The sequence below is a fragment of the Equus przewalskii genome, chromosome X, assembly GCF_037783145.1.
Source record: "Equus przewalskii isolate Varuska chromosome X, EquPr2, whole genome shotgun sequence".
NCBI classification, from domain to species: domain Eukaryota; kingdom Metazoa; phylum Chordata; class Mammalia; order Perissodactyla; family Equidae; genus Equus; species Equus przewalskii.
In genome coordinates, this window is record NC_091863.1 from 59,593,192 (window position 1) to 59,611,230 (window position 18,039).

General features: G+C 39.4%; 1 protein-coding gene across 3 annotated transcripts in view; it reads left to right on the forward strand.

Annotated features, from left to right (window-relative positions):
- ATP7A (ATPase copper transporting alpha) overlaps positions 1 to 9,251 on the forward strand; it is a 132,221-nt gene extending 122,970 nt beyond the window's left edge. For 2 of the 3 annotated variants that reach the window (XM_070605791.1, XM_070605792.1), the window contains exons 20-23: positions 935 to 1,138; positions 1,665 to 1,782; positions 3,191 to 3,293; positions 6,019 to 9,251. In XM_070605791.1, coding sequence (XP_070461892.1) covers positions 935 to 1,138; positions 1,665 to 1,782; positions 3,191 to 3,293; positions 6,019 to 6,295 — 702 coding nt within the window. In that variant the 3' untranslated portion in view covers positions 6,296 to 9,251. Of the gene's footprint in view, positions 1 to 934; positions 1,139 to 1,664; positions 2,961 to 3,190; positions 3,294 to 6,018 lie in introns of all 3 variants that reach the window. The other variant, XR_011536195.1, reaches the window with a different exon arrangement.
- Positions 9,252 to 18,039: the final 8,788 nt, after the last annotated feature.

Genomic DNA, 18,039 nt, shown 5'->3' on the forward strand with positions numbered 1-18,039 from the left:
CTAAGCCAGGCTCTCATCCTCTTATGCCTAAAATACAGCAATAGCTCCATGCGCTTCCCTTTCTAGTCCATCCTGAACACCACTGATGGAACCATCTTCCTAATGCACCACTTTGACGTATTATTTTTCTGCTGTTGACCTCCACATTTGCCTTACCTCCAAAACTTTTCTCATGTTACTCTTTTCTACTTTGGAATGCCTTCTCCTCTTTGTGTTAAATAACACAAGTAATATATGAATACATACTTGTATAAAAAAATACAGAAGGATATAAAGTAAAAAGTTTGTCACTTCTCAAGCTCCCTGCCCAGTCCTACCCTTCACACGTTTTCATGTGCATATATATTCATGTACCAATGTATAGTCTTGTTATCTTCAACACAAATTGGATCATTTTTGTACATATTGTTCAGAAGTTTGCTTTTTTTAACATAAAAATATATATGCCTTGCAGCTTTGTCCATGTCTGAACATATAAGGTTATTTCATTCTTTCTACATTGCTGCATGGAATTCCATGGTATAGATGTATCATAATTTATTTAACCATTTCCCTAATGATGGGCATTTATGTGGTTTTGAAAATTTTGTTGTTACAAACAGAGCAGTAATGCACATCCCTGGACATACATCTTTTTGTACATATACCAGTATGTCCAAAACATATCTAAAAGTTGAATTGCTAAACCAAATGATGTGCACACTTTGATAGCTGCTGTCAAATGCCCTCCAAAAAGATGCTACCAATTTACACACCCACCAACAGCGTATAAGAGAGCTAATTTCTCCATATCCTTACTGTCACTGAACGTTATCAGTTTTTTAAAATTTGGACATCTAGTGGGTTGAAAATGATGGCTCATTATTGCTGAGTTGTATTTCAGGTGCTCAGTAACATTTCTTGAAATGCATTGAGTGTATTTTTCTTCACAAAGGTTGGCATTACTAAGGTGTTTGCTGAAGTTCTACCTTCCCACAAGGTTGCTAAGGTGAAGCAACTTCAAGAGGAGGGGAAACAGGTAGCAATGGTAGGAGATGGAATCAATGACTCCCCAGCTCTGGCGATGGCTAATGTTGGAATTGCCATTGGCACAGGCACAGATGTAGCCATTGAAGCAGCCGATGTGGTTTTGATAAGGGTAAGTCCTGTGGCCTGAACTTTGAGGAGGGTGAGACTACTCCACCTGGTCAGCGATAGCGTCATAAAGTCTGTGGAGCACAATGATTCTGTCCTTCTAGTTCCTGTGCTCCCAGCCATTGAGACTGGGAGAATTCGAGATGACAGTATAAGAAGTCTTACTGATTACTTACAGACTTTCTCAATCCACCAAAGCAAATGAGAATGACAAGCTTCTAAAGTGAAGAATAAAATTTGGGAATATACTTATAATAAAATTATCTTCAACAAATATTTGCTGAGATTATTTTAACGATATTTAATCCCTGTACCAACATACAACCTAAAAGCATTTTCAGAACCTTGAGAAAAATTCCTGAAAAACATCTTCCAAGGCGGACTCAAATTTTTAGCAATATCTGAAATTTGTGGTTAATGCACATATTACTCTAATGTACACATCATCTTCAGTATACACAGTATCAAATGCAAAAGTTACTAGTTAAGTTAGAGTTTCTCACTAATATCACAAATATTTCTGTTCTCAGAATGATCTTCTGGATGTAGTGGCAAGTATTGACTTATCAAGGAAGACAGTCAAGAGGATTCGGATAAATTTTGTCTTCGCTCTAATTTATAATCTGGTTGGAATTCCCATAGCTGCTGGTATGTGACTGTTAATGAGTATTACTTTTTTCTCTGAAGTCCTTACAGACCTACCATATTGGAAGTTTTAGTCTTCTTATTCTTAGTTTTGAGCTCAGTTTTTGTATGTAGCCTGCTGGTGTGGTGAGAGGTAATATTAAAATTAGCAGTTATAATTTTTCAGCAATGTTCATTATAGCCAAGAATGTATAAACATTCTGACAGGTTTATTTTATTTTACCTTATTTTTACCTCCAACTTTATATTTTGAAAATTTTCAAACCTACATAAACAAGGAAAAAATGATACAATGAAAACCTCTGTACCCTTCACCTAAATTCACCAATGAATAATATTTTGCCACATTGCTTCATCTCTTTCTCCATATACTCTCACATACATATATATTTATTTACTTATTCATGTATTTTTTGCTGAAAAGAACAAATTTACCTTTAATCTCACTACCCAAACACAACTACTGTTAGCATTTTAGTATATTCCCTTCCACTCTTTTTTACTCTGCATCAGTTTTTGTCTTGTTACATAGTTGCAATTATAGGTCACAGAGAATTTTCTGCTCTTCCCTTAACGTTCTAATAGCCAGCAGGTTTTTCTTTTAAATTTGGGGACTAGATGGGAGAGAGAGATTGAATGAAGGAATATGACCAAGAGAAAGAAATTTAGAATGGTTTAACAAGCATCTGATAACCTCCTGTACTTGGGGGCTTGGTAGGAGTTGGTAAGAACATAGTAGTTATCACTTTCTTCTTTTTTTCTCTGGTTTGAGAGCCAAAGAAGGACATGAAATGACATGAGAACAATTACAGAGCTGTTTATCAACAAGGATACACAAATGCTGAGAGGACAAAGAGTTAAAAAACAAAGTCTGAAGAGATTAATTCATGGAGCAAGTAATTTTTAAAAAGTTATACAAGTAATACATGATTACTTTACAAAAAGTAGAAAAATAAGCACATGAAAAAGTTAAAGTGCAATAAGTCTATCTTATCTCCATCATTTGAGCAAATATTAGAATGTCTACCAAAACCAAGTGCAAGATAAGTTTGTAGAACATGAATTCTCATACACTATTGGTGGGACTCTGATCTGGTGCAGCCACTTCGGAGAGCAATTGAGGAATATCCACCTAACGTTGAAGATGTGCCCATGTTGTAACCCAGCAGTTTCATCTCTAGGTATGCACCTTAGAGAAATTCTCAAACACGTGTACAGAGAGACATGTACAAGAATGTGCACAGCAACACTCTATTAGTGAAAAAATGGCAATGACATAAATCTCCACCAATGGAAGGGTAAATTGCTGAATAAATATTAAAAAAGGAAATGATTTGTATATACATATTAGAAACACATTGGTGATCTGTTTAGTATTGCCTGCTCCAACTAATCCAAACTTGTTTCCTAGGAGTTTTTATGCCCATTGGTTTGGTTTTGCAGCCCTGGATGGGATCTGCTGCAATGGCTGCCTCGTCTGTTTCAGTAGTACTTTCTTCCCTCTTCCTGAAACTGTAAGTATAATGGCTTGCTCATGTTTCTATTTTATATTCCTTTTATCATCCACAGTCAGACTTGGTAGGTTTTATTCTTGTATTGATCAATGATAAGCCCAAACTGCCCTTAATAATAAATGTTAGCTACGTAATTATCACCTTACGTACAGGCATACCTCGGAGATATTGCAGGTTTGGTTCCAGAGCACCAAAGTAAAGGGAGTCACATGATTTTTTTGGTTTTCCAGTGCGTGTAAAAGTTATGTTTACACTATAGTTATATAGTCTATTAAGTGTGCAATGACATTATCTCTAAAAAAAAATGTATACACCTTCATTAAAAATACTTTATTGCTAAAAAATGCTAACCATCATCTGAGCCTTCAGTTGTGATCTTTTTGATGGTGGAGGGTCTTGCCTTGATGTTGATGGCTGCTGACTGATCAGGGTGGGCTGTGGCAATTTCTTAAAATAAGACAACAGTGAAGTTTGCCACATCAATTGGCTCTTCCTTTCATGAATGATTTCTCTGTAGCACGCGAGGCTGTTTGATAGCATTTTTTTCCGTGATGGAACTTCTTTCAAAGTTGGGGTCAATCCTCTCAAACTCTGCTGCTGCTTTATCAACTAAGTTTATGTAATATTCTAAATCTTTTGTTGTCATTTCAACAGTCTTTGCAGCATCTTCACCACGAGTAAATTCTATCTCAAGAAACTACTTTCTTTGCTCATCCATAAGGAGCAAGTCTTCATCTGTTAGGTTTTATCATGAGATTGCAGCAGTTCAGTCACAACTTCACGCTTCACTTCTAATCCTAGTTCTCTTGCTATTTCCACCCCATCTGCAGTTACTTCCTCCACTGAAGCCTTGAGCCCCTCAAAGTCCATCCAGGAGGGTTAGAATCAGCTTCTTCCAAACTCCTGTTAATGTTAATATTTTGACTTCTTCCCATGAATCAAAAATGTTCTTAATGGCATTCAGAATGGTGAATCCTTTCCAGAAGGTTTTCAATTTACTTTGCCCAGATCCATCAGAGGAATAACTGTCTATGGCAGCTCTAGTCTTACAAAATGTATTTTGTCAATAATAAGATTTGAAAGTCAAAATTACTCCTTGATCCATGAGCTGCAGAATGGATGTGTGTTAGTAGGCATGAAAACAGCATTCATTGCGTTGTACATCTCCATCGGAGCTCTTGAGTGTCCAGGTACCTTATAAATAAGCAGTAATATTTTGAAAGAAATCTTTTTCTCTGAGCAGTAGGTCTCAACAGTGGGCTTAACATATTCAGTCAGTGATGTTGTAAACAGATGTGCTGTCATCCAGGCTTTGTTGTTCCATTTATAGAGCACAGGCAGAGTACATTTAGCATAATTCTAAAGGGCCCTAGGATTTTCGGAATGGTAAATGAGCATTGGCTTCAACTTAAAGTCACCAGCTGCATTAGTCCCTAACAAGAGAGTCAGCCTGTCCTTTGAAGCTTTGAAGCCAGGCATTGACTTCTCTCTAGCTATGAAAGTCCTAGATGGCATCTTCTGCCAATAGGAGGCTGTCTCGTCTACATGGAAAATCTGCTGTTCAGTGTAGCCACCTTCATTAATTGTCTTAGCCAGCTCTTCTGGAGAACTGGCTGTGGCTTCTATATCAGCACTTGCTGCTTCACCTTGCACTTTTATGTTGTAGAGACAGCTTCTTTCCTTAAACCTCATGAACCAACCTCTGCTATCTTCAAACTTTTCTTCAGCAGCTTCCTCACCAATCTCAGCCTTCATAGGATTGAAGAGAGTTAGGGCCTTGCTCTGGATTAGGCTTTGGCTTAAGGGGATGTTGTGGCTGGTTTGATCAACTTTCTCCATATCAGCAGTAAGGCTGTTTTGCTTTCTTATCATTCATGTGTTGACTGGAGTAGCACTTTTAATTTCCTTCAAGAACTTTTCCTTTGCATTCACCACTTGGCTAACTGTTTGGTGCAAGAGGCCTAGCTTTGCCCTATCTCGGCTTTCAACGTGCCTTCCTCGCTAAGCTTAATCATTTCTAGCTTTTGATTTAAAGTGAGAGACATGCAACTCTTTCTTTCACCTGAACACTCAGAGGCCATTGTAGGGTTATTAATTGGCCTAATTTCAATATTGTTGTGTCTCAGGGAATAGGAAGGTCCAAGAAGAGGGAGAGAGATGGGGAAATGGTCTGTAGGTGGGGCTGTCAGAACACACACAAGACTTATTAAGTTTGCTGTCTTATATGGGCACGGTTCGTGGTATCCCAAAACAATTACAATAGTAACATCAAAGATCACAAATCACAATAACAAATATAATAATAATGAAAATGTTTGAAATATTGTAAGAATCATCAAAATGTGAGAGAGACACGAAGCAAGCAAATACTGTTGGAAAAATGACATCGATAGACTTGCTGAACGCAGGGTTGCCACAAACTTTCAATTCGTAAAAAATGCAGTTATCTGCAAAGCACAATAAAGCGAAGTGTAATACAACGAGGTATGCCTGTAGTCTATAAATAGCAACCACAAGTACTGTGTGGGGTAAAGTCTAGTACATTGGCTCTGACAAGTAGGATATTTGGTCATGTGACTCAACACATTCCTTTTGAGCTACTCTGCTAGCAGGGACCGCCTTTGTACATTTCATACCAGGCAAATTTTTTTTTCATTTTTGAATGTAACAAGCATCTAGTTCACATTTGGTTATTTCAAACTAGTATACTTTTGCATGTGTCCAGTTATAGGAAACCAACTTATGAGAATTACGAACTGCATGCCCGAAGCCAGATGGGACAGAAAAGTCCTTCAGAAATCAGCGTTCATGTTGGAATAGATGACACCTCAAGAAATTCTCCTAAACTGGGTTTGCTGGACCGGATTGTTAATTACAGCAGAGCCTCCATAAACTCACTACTGTCTGATAAACGGTCCCTAAACAGCATCGGTACCAGTGAACCTGACAAGCACTCACTCCTGGTGGGAGACTGCAGGGAAGATGACGACACTGCGTTGTAACAGGCCACAAAGAGTGCTACTAGCTGATGTTATTATGCACTGACACAGCATTCATAATGTCACCTTAGCTTTTCAGAATATTGCAAGAGGATGTTATGTTGGTTTCACGCTCTTACGGTAGGGATTCCATTTGAATTGTATTTGTCTAATGGCAAAAATATCTTTTTCAGGACATCAGCTCTGAACCTAGCTTTATTTAAAATAAATTTCCAGTATTTTTTGTTTTCACTAGTAACAGATAAGGTAGACTGGTGAGGTTTACAATAAGCCCTACAGTTGAAGATTGCCAAATTATTGCCAAAGTGATAGAAAATTTTTTATTTGACCAAAAACACCTCAAAAAAAAAGGAAATTAAAAATTTGCAGATTTGGGAGCATGATTTTGAGGAGATTCTTGAGCCCTCATCCCTGCCACATTGGGGAGCAGTGGCTTTCAGAGCACTGTATAAAGCATCTAGTTTTAGAAGGAAAATTGTAGAAACTGTTTAAAAATAGATGTGCCTTATTTATTACAGGCTTTCTTCCCCCCTTATTCTCCTTGCGTCTTTGTCTTTCCAGTTGCTTTCTTAGATGCCCCAGTCTGTTTTCCTTTGTTACCTTATTTTGAGTGAGCTAAATGTAGGTGTTTTTTTATTGATAAAAATAACTGACAACTTTTCCAATATCTTGTCCCTTTCTTTATCTTGTAGCTCAAAAGACCTTAAGGAGCCATAGGGTTCCCTGCTCCCCACCTTTCCATTGTTGTAAAAAATATATCAGATTCTTCCTTCAATGACTCCGTAGCTCTGTGAAGCTTTCAAGTGGCTCCTGCTGAGTAAGCTGTAAATTGTTCTTAGTGTAGTCTGTCCATTGGCCTCAGTCCAGAAACTTAAGATTTTGAGCCTCTTCCACAGTTGATTTTTTCGATGATTAACTCTACTATCTTTAACATATATGGGTCATATAAAATTACCTGGATACACTAAATTTGTCCTTTTTTGGAGAGAATAGAAGACCTTAGCTGGTGTACATAATTTGCTAAATTTTAATTATCTTTTGGTGTTTTAAATAACCTCTCAAAAGGACTTTAAAATAATGCTATTACACAAAGCTGCTTTTACCAAAAAATACAAGATGTTATACAGATGTGAGAATTTTCCTTGGTTGTGATGCCTTTTAGCCAAATCTATACTTTTCTCTGGTCTAAAACATTTGCACTTGCTAGTTAGTGTGGTTGGCAAATTCAAGGCTTGTTCTCATTGTCATGTAAGTTTAGAAATTCCCCTGTGAGTGCCTGGGAGTTAATATACTGGTCAGAGATCTGGTATTTACATCACTATTTAAATTTCCTTGTTAATTGCAAGATGGATTTCATATACAGAATATGTAAGTGAAGAGAATTCATAAGTTCCTAAATATTTTGTTCCTATTGTCATATGTAAAGCTGCTAGCACAATGCCTAGCACATAGGATTTGTTCTCAGTAAACGTTAGTTCTTTTCTCCCCTTGAGGTCAGTAATACTAAAAATCATTTTTTAGGGCAGACTCTAAAAATCAGGTGGGAGTGGGGGATGGGTTTCTTCCTCTCCTACTTCCTTTCTCTCTTATTCTTTCATACACACACAGAAAAGTTTACAGCACTATTCCATGCTATCTTTTCAGTTGTGGAAAAGATTTCATTTTTTATCTCAGCTATCTTAAAGAGAGAACTGAAACTTTTGGTGAAGGTGCTATTAATCTAGAAAGGCAAACCCATTTTAATGAAATATGAATGAGTTTGTATGTGTAGGCTCTTTTTTAGACCAATGCCTATGCCATCTTCCATGCTTCCAGTTTGAATTCTAATATTTGTTTCTTATTTTAATTCCACTGTCCCATCATACCACGACTTGTTTCTTGTAGAAGAAACAGCTAATATGACTACTATTATTATTATGTGTGTGTTTCAGCTGTCCTCTTGGCCCCACATGCCAAGGGACCCACATGTGAGAAGAGCAGGCTACAGTCTGGGAAAAATCAAGGATATAATTCAGCCCTTACTACCAGAACAGAAAACATCCTGTTTAGAAAGAATCCTGCTTTAACTATCTGTAGCCATCTTTGAATCCTCCACAGCAAGTCTCATTTACAATCCTGAACTCCCATTAGCTTTATAGAGCAGCTATATTCACACAAGGAGAGAGCTGATATATGGAGGGGATCAAAAACATTGCTTTCAGTTAGTAATTAGCTTTAAGTAACTAGTTATCAGTGAGAACAAGTTTTATAAATGTGTGTGTGTGTCTGTTCATAGACACACACACACACATATGTACACACACACATTACCATATAGTAGGAAAATGGATTTATATTTGAATTTGATATTTGAATATTTAAAGTTCTTTATTTGTTGTTCCTTTAACACTCTTCTGTCGTCACTCAGCAACCATGCCCTCAGTCTGAAGATAACAAGGACGTTTTGGTATCCAGTGCTGGTTCAGACTCAACTGTGAGGCACCTCTTATCTTAAGTATCCAAAGATGCCTTTTGAATTTTAAAGGTTAAAACACAACTAGAGCGTTTAGTGTTGTACTCTAAAGAAGTATGGTTGTTAGTTGTGAAAATAGAAATGTTATTTTTCCCAGTTTAGTATCAACATTTTCAAGTGTTAGATTTGATGCCTTGTGAACAAATAATTTTATATTGTGCTTTAACTTTTAAAAAGTTATTCTTTTTTCACATGTATTCTTTGTTCAGAATGCTTAAAATAGTACTGTAGACAAGACGTTTCCAAAAATTTAAGCGTGCATATCTTTTATGTACACAGCTTAAAATCAAGAATATATGTTCTTAGAGAATTTTTTTCCATTACTTGTGGATCTTGCTTTAAAATTATTTTCCTTAATATTTATTTTACTTTATTTTGTTATTTTCTTTGGGTGAGGCATCTGGTTACTGGTTATTTTAATAAGAATAAAAACATTCCTGGAATCACTCCCTTTGGATTTTTTGTTTATTTCCTGCTTTTCTATATTTTAAAAAATTTTTACCAAATATAAAAATATATAGATTCATGCCAAATTATTAGCTATTTTTACACTAAATTTCTGTATTCCCTCTGAAAGTTTATCTCGTTTGAGTAACCAGATAAAGCACAAAAGAATGAATTCTTGTTCTTCAATTAAAAGAGCTTCGGTATTGGCATTGATAATAAATGTCTTTTGTAGCCAAAACCAGGTGTCTCAACCTTATGTTTTTAGTTAAAGAAATGTTTAACTAAACATTGTTAAACATTGATTTTTTGGTACCCAAAACAGCAGTGGACGATGTCGTGCAATAATCATCTACTATAGTCAAGATATTCAGTAGTTTGTTTTTCCATAAGCATGTAATTGATCATATTTCTGCCAAGGATGTGCCTTCAACTTTATAATTATAGTATTGTAAAAAAAAATGGTTTTTGTAAGTGTCTCTTTTGTTAAATCAGCTAACTCCTCTACCTGCAAGCAGTTCCAAACTACTCTGTGTTTTTAGGGCTTTTTTTTTTTTCTGTTAACAATGGGACAGGATTGGAGGAAGCGCCGTGCATTTGCTAAGAGTGGCTGGGAAGAAGTCTGTTTTCCTTCAGACTCCACTTCCCCTGCTGCAGCATTTAGTGAGAATGAGAAACAAAGAAAGGAATATAATTGTCCTCCCTGCCTTTGTAGTCTCTAACACATTCTTCATAGATTGTCTACACCAAATGAGCTAAACGGAGACGAGAGCTTTTCTTGCATTTGGGGAGCCCTATACAAGGTGTTCGAGGATCCCACCCAAAATACATCCCCATACCGAACGCTTCTTTGAGTTAAGGAAGGGTTTTAAACTTATTTGTAAGGAAAAACTAATTTTCATCTCCCCTCCGCCCCCCCCCCCGCCGCACACACACACACACACAAATCCTTGGGATGTTTTTTGGGTGATGAGATAGGATTGGAAATAGAAACGTAAGAGTAAAACCCCCGAGACTTCCTCTTAGCTGGCCAACCTCCCTGTCCTGTTGGCGTCTTGATGAATCTCCGAGAAGGACGTGCAGTGATAGCAACATCCCAGCTGAGATTTCAGAACTTTCCAGACAAAAACAAAACAAAAAACCAGGAAACCTTCCTTTAGGGACTGCTTGCTGGGTTAAGGCATCTGCTAAAATTAAAACAGACACCAGAGAGCTAGAGCTGCCTTTTTCACAAATTTGGCCAGGGCCAGTGAGCCCTACTTGGTTAAAGGCTGCCTCTTCATAGATGTGACCGCTAGTTGTAGAAATGAATTCAAAGTGAAAGATGAAAGGCAACGCTCTTGAGGACAAGGTGTAAGTGAAGTTGCTAGTATAAATAGCATCTCATGCAATTTAACAAATCTGAAAACTTGCATACAGTCGGTCCTATCTCTGGAAAAGTTTGAAATAGGCTGAGTAGTCTTTAAGGCACTATGTACCTATTACCCTCGACTGGCCCCCAGCTTTTCATTGTCAGACCCTGTCCGCCACCCCGAGGCCTGTCTATAAACTGAAGAGCTGCCATTATATTAACATTACTTGCTTCACTTCACCCAATAAAAACTTCAGTTTCTTCATTGCAGTTATTATCACCAAGTAATAGGAGGAAAACTAAGATTAAGTTAATCCATCCTAAAGTGCCAATGACCTTTAGATCTGGCTGGAAGTATTTGAAAAGGCTATTTTTTAATCCAAATAACTTTATCACTATTGTAATGAAAAACATCAAGCCATGTGGAAGAAGTTATTTTGGGGCAAGCAGACCCTAGGATCAGCTCTCCTAAGCTCTTCTTGCAGCTTTTTACCTTCCACTTTTGTATCCACTGTTTCTTTAAAAGTGCTGCATCCCCGTAGTGATGGGAATAGCACTGATTTTGGAGCCCATCAGTTCTATTTGCAAAATCCCAGTTGTCACTTACCTGCTGGGTGCATTCGTTTCCTATTGCTGCTCTAACAAGTTGAAACAAAACAAACTTATTATTTTACAGTTCTGGAGGTCAGAAGTCTGAAATGGGTCTCAGGGCTAAAATCAAGGTGTCAGCAAGGCCGTATTCCTTCTGTAGGCTCTAAGAGGAATCCAGGTCATTGCCTTTTTCAGCTTCTAGAGGCTACCTACATTCCTTGGCTCGGGGCCCCTCCCTCATATCGCTCCAACCTCTTGTTTCCATCGTCACGTTTTCTACTGTTGTCTCTGACCCTTCTGTCTCCCTCTTATAAAAACCCATGTGATTACATTGGGTCCACTCAGATAATCCAGAATAATTTCCCCATTTCAAGGTCCTTAATCATATCTGCAAAGTCCCTTTTGCCATGTAAAAACATATTTACAGGTTCTGGGGGTTAGGATGTGGGCATCTTTGAGGGACCATTCTTCTGCCTACCACAGTGATCAGGGGCAAGTTGCTTAACCTAACTGAACCTCCGTTTCTTCAAGTGCAAAATGAGGATAATAATACCTACCTTGCAGAATCGTGAGCTTCTTAGTAATTGACGTAATGTTTCCAAAGTGCCAGAAACAATGGTGAATGGTTGCTGCTGTTATTTCCTCGGCCTGAGCATTGGGATAGAAAGACAAACTAGCCACAGCCACTTGGTTATGTAGGTCTGTTATTGGTGTCGAGCTGAGTTGCTAATTCCCTATTCTGAAGAGAGCTGCTTTTGCTGAAGGAAGGCCCCACGTTGCATGATTTAAGGAACACCAAAATAGCAGCCTGCTTGCCCCAAATCCTCTCTACACCAATCGCATTCCTTTGAGTCCTTAAACTTAGCAAATGTTAGCTTTCCCTTTTCCTCCATAATTGTTACTCTTCATGTTTGTGCCAGTTCAACTAAAATAACACCCCCACATTGAAGTATAGCCGCGTGCATTCTTAAATTTAGCACCATAGGTGTTGGGCAAAGTCCTTATTTCAAATAGTCACAGTGAACCAGCTGTTTCTGTTCAAAATAAATACTCTGTTCCTTATTAGGTTGAACCACTGGCAGTAACCGTTTCCCAGCTGATCACATTTTGCCTGTATTGCCTGAGACCAGGCTTCAGTAATGCCTTAAAACCTTGCTACTCAAAGGGTGGTCCCCAGACCACCAGCATCAGCATCACCTGGGAGCTCGCGAGAAATGCAGTCAGGCCCCACCACAGATCTGCTGAACCAAAACCTGCCTGTCAACAGGATCCCCAGGTGATTTGTATGTGCATTCAAATATAAAAAGCACTGCCTTAAAACATTTATTCTCCCCATGCTTTGGGATGAGGTGTAAACGCCTACAAATCTGTCAAGGACTCACATCTTCTAGCTGCTCTCTCTCCCTCTCTTTCTCCAATAAGCTCTGGGCAAAAGTTAACTTTTGCCCAGATACCCAAGTTCAAATACAGATTCATTCATTCATTCATCCATGCATTCATTCAATGTTAGACAAATATTTATCGAATATTACTGTGGATGAGACATTGTCCTAAGTGCTCATGATAACAGAAGCGAATAAAACATAAAAAAACAAAGGCAGAAAACAAAACACTGCCCCCAAGGGGCTTAGATTCTGATGTGAGAAGATGGACAGTAAAAAAAATATTGAGTGTGTTAGGTGGTAATGCTTGCTATGGAAAAAATAAACAGAGAAGGAGCCGTAGGGGGTATTGGGGAGGGGGCTCCAATTTAAAATAAGGTGGTCAGAGAAAGCCTCACTGAAAAGCTGACATTTGAGGAAATACTTGAAGGAAGTGAGGGAGCTTGCCACAGAGAGACATGAGGGAAGAGCATTACAGGCAGAGGCACAGTATGGAACATACTTATACTAAAAAATTATGTTGCTTATCTGAAATTCACATTTACCTGGGTGGCCTCTATTTTATCTGGCAACCCTAGTTAGGAGGCTATGGCAATAATCCAGGAGGGTGACAATGGTGGTAGCTTAAGCCAAGGTGGTAGCAGTGGAGGTGGTTATGTTTTGAATGTTGAGACAACAGGAGTTCTTGTTTCCTCATGGGTCGCCTATGAGGTATGAGAGAAAGAGAGAAGTCAAGGATGACTCCAAGATTTTTGGTCTAAGCATTAAGATGGCTGGAGTTGCCATTTACTAAAATGGGGAAGACAGTAGATGGAATAGTTTGGTTTGGGAGGCAGAGGAGAGAGAAAGTTCAAAAGTTCAGATTTAGACATAATTTTGATATCTCTATTAGGTATCCAGAGGAGATGTCAAGTAGGCAACTGGATATATGAAACTCAAATTAAGGGAAGATGTCTAGGCTGAAATGATAAATTTGGGCATTTCAAAAATGCAAAACTTTTCCATTTCAATGGATGAGATTTCTCTGCCATACGCCCCAATACTTTGACATCTCTTGTTATCCTCACTGTAACCCATGTAATCTGTAGTTTATAGCTAAAGGAAATCGAGTTTCTCAGTTTATAGATGAGGTGGTGACTTTGTCCTGTGTCACCTTCGGTAAACTGGAACTATATTTCGCAGAATTCCCTTCCCTATATGGGTTGGGTTAGGATTAGCTACAAGACACATTTTCTGTGAGATTTAGAAGGCAGAAGTGAAGTTGCAGCCATATGTTTTTTACTCCCGGAAGGTCAGTGCGGAGCCCCAGTCACTGTGGTAGCTTGCTCAAGTTGCTGCTGGTCTCCTGGCTCACCTTGTTGGTGCGGGGCAGCACCCAGACCCACGGCTCATCTAGCTGCCACCGGACCTCTTCCTTCAGCTTCTCTAAGGCCAGGTTCAAGTGCAAGTGTAGTTTTGTGCTGCAGGGCACCAGCTTCTCCTGTGGTCACCCACATCACTGAGATTGGAGATGCGAGAGACAGACACGGGTTTTGTTTGTCCTCCTGGGTTCTGGTTGTCCTCATGGGTTTCAGTTTGTCCTCACAGGTTGCAGTTTGTCCTTGTTCTCATTAACAGCCAGTTTTCCTCCCTGACTGCCTTTCTGGCAGACCTACAGCCACTGCAGACTCCACAGTAGATGCAGAAGCAACAACCCACGTAAACCGCTCCACCAGCTCCCACAACTGTGGTAAGGTCTGACCCCATAATAAATCCCTTGTTCTATATCACTCGTAGCAGTTCTGCTTCTCTGAATTCTAATCCATGCAGATGAAAAAAACACAGGCAGTGAGAAGTAAGATGACTTAGGTTGACTCAGTGAGTCAGGCCCAAAACAGATGTGCCCTGTCCAGAGTGTTTCTACGGCCTAAGAAAAAACTCAGGATCTGGTGGTTAGAAATTGCAATAATGCTAAACGATACGTTCACTCCAGGCTGCTGGTTGCCCCTATTCTACAGGGCTTAAGGCCCACTGCCACCCACAAGCAGCTCAAGAGCCTGTGTGTGTCCTCACGTCTCTCTTAAGCACCCTGGGCTCCAGAGCAGCTTGAGGGCTGTAGTTTTTCAGCTATAGATAAAGTTTGTGAAAGCTGGTATAAAGTAGAAGAAGCTAATGTCCAGGAGAAGACAGAATGCAGGGGTCATTCTATTAAAGCTGCCGTTCGAAGATTTCAGTATTTGTATATAACATTTAAATAAGTACATAAATGATTTTTTATTGTTTTTCTTTTTTCAAATGAAGCCACTTGTAATTCACCACTTAGAGACAACCACGGCAACGTCATGGTATGTATCCTTTCAGTTGGTTCCTTTGTGTGTAAGTAAAGCTAAACAGAGGTGGTTTTTAACCTGTGGCTGAGTGATGGGGGAGATGAAAATGAGGAGCAACTAATTTTGCTTTCTTTTAAAAAAATTTAAAAAGTGGGAATTGTATATATTTAAGGGGTGCGACATGATGATTTGCTATACATATACATAGTGAAATGATTACTACAGTCCAGCTAATTAACATATCTTCTCACATAGTTACCATTTTTTTGTGGTGAAAACATTTAAGATCTACTCTTAGCAACTTTCAAGAATACGATACGGTATTATTAACTACAGTCACCATGCTGTGCATTAGCTCTCTAGACTTACTCATCCTATGTAACTGCAACTTTGTACCTTCGCCCCATTTCCCCACCTCCCTGCACCTGGTACCCACCCTTCTACTCTTGAGCAGCAACTGATTTTTAACTCTCTGGAAGTAGTCATCCAACCTAAAGAACTTGACCCTCTGACATTCATTGGCTTATTTAGCTATAGCTTTTTGCATTAGAAAAGCAATTCTGGGCACCAAATTATTTTAAAAGGAATTCAACTTTTAGGGACAAAGCCAAAGAATTTCCCCAAGAAAAAAAAATTGATTAGCATCCAACAAGCTAGGTAGATGCAGATGAAACTGTAGTGCCCCTCTTCTGCGGCCTTGGGGACATGCAGGAGCAGGTGGTTGAGATGAATATAAGACAAGTCAACTTTCTGTCAACCTCTTCTTGGGAAGAAAAAGGGATCTTTGCTCAAACTATGTTCTTGTACTTTTCATTTCCACGCTACTTGGTTAGGAAATGTACCTAAAAGATGACTTTCTTTTTTTTCAAGGGAGATTAGCCCTGAGCTAACATCCGCTGCCAATCCTCCTCTTCTTGCTGAGGAAGATTGGCCCTGAGCTAACATTTGTGCCCATCTTCCTCTATTTTCTATGTGGGACGCCTGCCACAGCATGGCTTGATGAGCGATGTGCAGGTCTGTGCCTGGGATGCAAACCAGTGAACCCCGGGCTGCTGAAGCGGAGTGCACGAACTTTGCTATACCACTGGGCTGGCCCCAAGGATGACTTTCTAATAGGCTGTTCTGCATGTTGCTCGACCTTCCTGCCTGATGCTCCACTGTCACCATCAGCTGAACACCGCAGGGGTGCGGCTGCCTGAGAACAACCTGAAGAAACTCCTCTCCTCTGGCCAGTGTAAGACCCATTTGCCTGTCAACCAGGGACTGCTCCCCACCATTAGAAATGTACTTTTGACCTTGCTAATTCTAGAAAATAGTCAAGGTATTAGTAACTGAACTGAGCAAATCCATTTTTAAAAGAGAACTCATAATTAATCTTATCCCTACATTTGGCAGAAGGGTGAAGTTAAGTGTGTATTAACTGGCAGAATCCTAAAATCTTGTAGGCTCTTAACATATGATTTGATTACCAACTGCTTAGGTGGTTTGGTTGATATCATGGAAGATACCACAGGAGGTTTCTGTTGTCACTATTCCAATGGTTGTCCCAGCTAACAAAGATAAGATTAAAACTACTACTATCTTCTTCTGCCTCTTTTGAGTACCTCTCTAACTTTGTTAAATAGAGGCTGATTTCTGAAGCAACAGAGAATAAATTCTGTCACGTTAGCTTATTTGAAAGCCACTGCTCGCGTCGTCCTCTCCCCCGTCTCCTTTACAGGCCGACCCTGGCCGGTTCTGCCGGGTGTTCCTCACATGAAGTGATTGCCGTGCTCTTTAACATCCTGCCGGGCTTCCTGGGAAGTCCATTTTGTTAAAGTCCTTCGTGTAATGTGGCTCTCAAAACTATTATGGGCTTGCCGATGTCCAGTAAAGTGGAAGTATCTGCAGTAGCTTCTGAGGGCAGCTTTGTTACTGTCTGGTTCATGTTGAGTTTTCAGTCAACTAAAACCCTAAGTATGCTTCAGGTTGGTTGCTGTTAAGCCAGTTTTCCACAATAACGTACTTTTGGAATTGATATCTTGAAACACACTGTTCATACTTCTCTTATAGCATTTACCAATTTTTTATTATCTGTTACCTATGGAGGGCAGAGACTAAATTCCATTCATCTCTGGCGTGATTAACACATATCAAGTTTGTGGGATGAAAAAGTTCAGCCTTTTGAATTTATCTCAATTAAATTGCATAATTTTAATCTGTCTAGTTTTGAATCTTGACTTTGTTATTTAATGTATTTACCGTGCTCTCCAGCCTTGTGTCATAAGCAAATTGATTAGCAAGCTTTCAGTGTCTTCAAACTCACTGATAAAAATGTTGATTTAAGGAACACCAGAGGATGAAGTTTTGTAGCAAGCAACTAAAGACCTTTTCCAGGCTGAGACTGCTACATTAACAGATCCCATTATAAGATGTGGGTATACCCAACTCCACTATCCTATACCCCATCTCTCGCCATCTCGGGCGCAAGACTTTATCAGATGCCTTGTTGAGGTCAAGATTCATGCTAAGTATATTAGTTTTCTATGGCTGCTATAACGAATCACCATACTTTTCTGGTTTAAAACAACACAATTTATTATCTCACAGTGTTGTAGGTCAGAAGTCCAATACAGATCTCCCTGAGGTAAACTCAATGTGTCGGCAGGGCTGCGTTTCCCTCTGGAGGCTATAGGGGAGAATCAGTTTCCTTGCTCATTTGAGTTATTGGCAGAATGCAGTTCCTTGTGGTTGTCGGATTGAGGTCCCCATTTCCTTGCAGCCTGTCAGCTGACAGCCATTCCAGCTTCTTGAGGCCAGCCACATTCCTTGGGTCATGGCCTCGTTTCTCCATCTTCAAAGTCAGCAATGGTTGGTCAAGTCGCACTCAGGCTTCAAATGTCTCCTGCCTCTTATGTCACATCTCTCTGACTGCAGCCAGGAAAGGTTTTCCACTTCTAAGGGCTCTTGTGATTACATTGGGCCCACACAGATAATCCTGGATAATCTCCCTATTTTAAAATCAGCTGATTAGCAATCCTAATTCTATCTGCAAAGTCCTTTTTGCCATGTAAGGTAACATATTCACAGGCCTAACACCAGAAAGTGAGCCTCTCGGAGGCCAAGATCCTGCCTACCACACGAGTTTCCCAACTTTTAGTCATCTGAGGACAACCTTC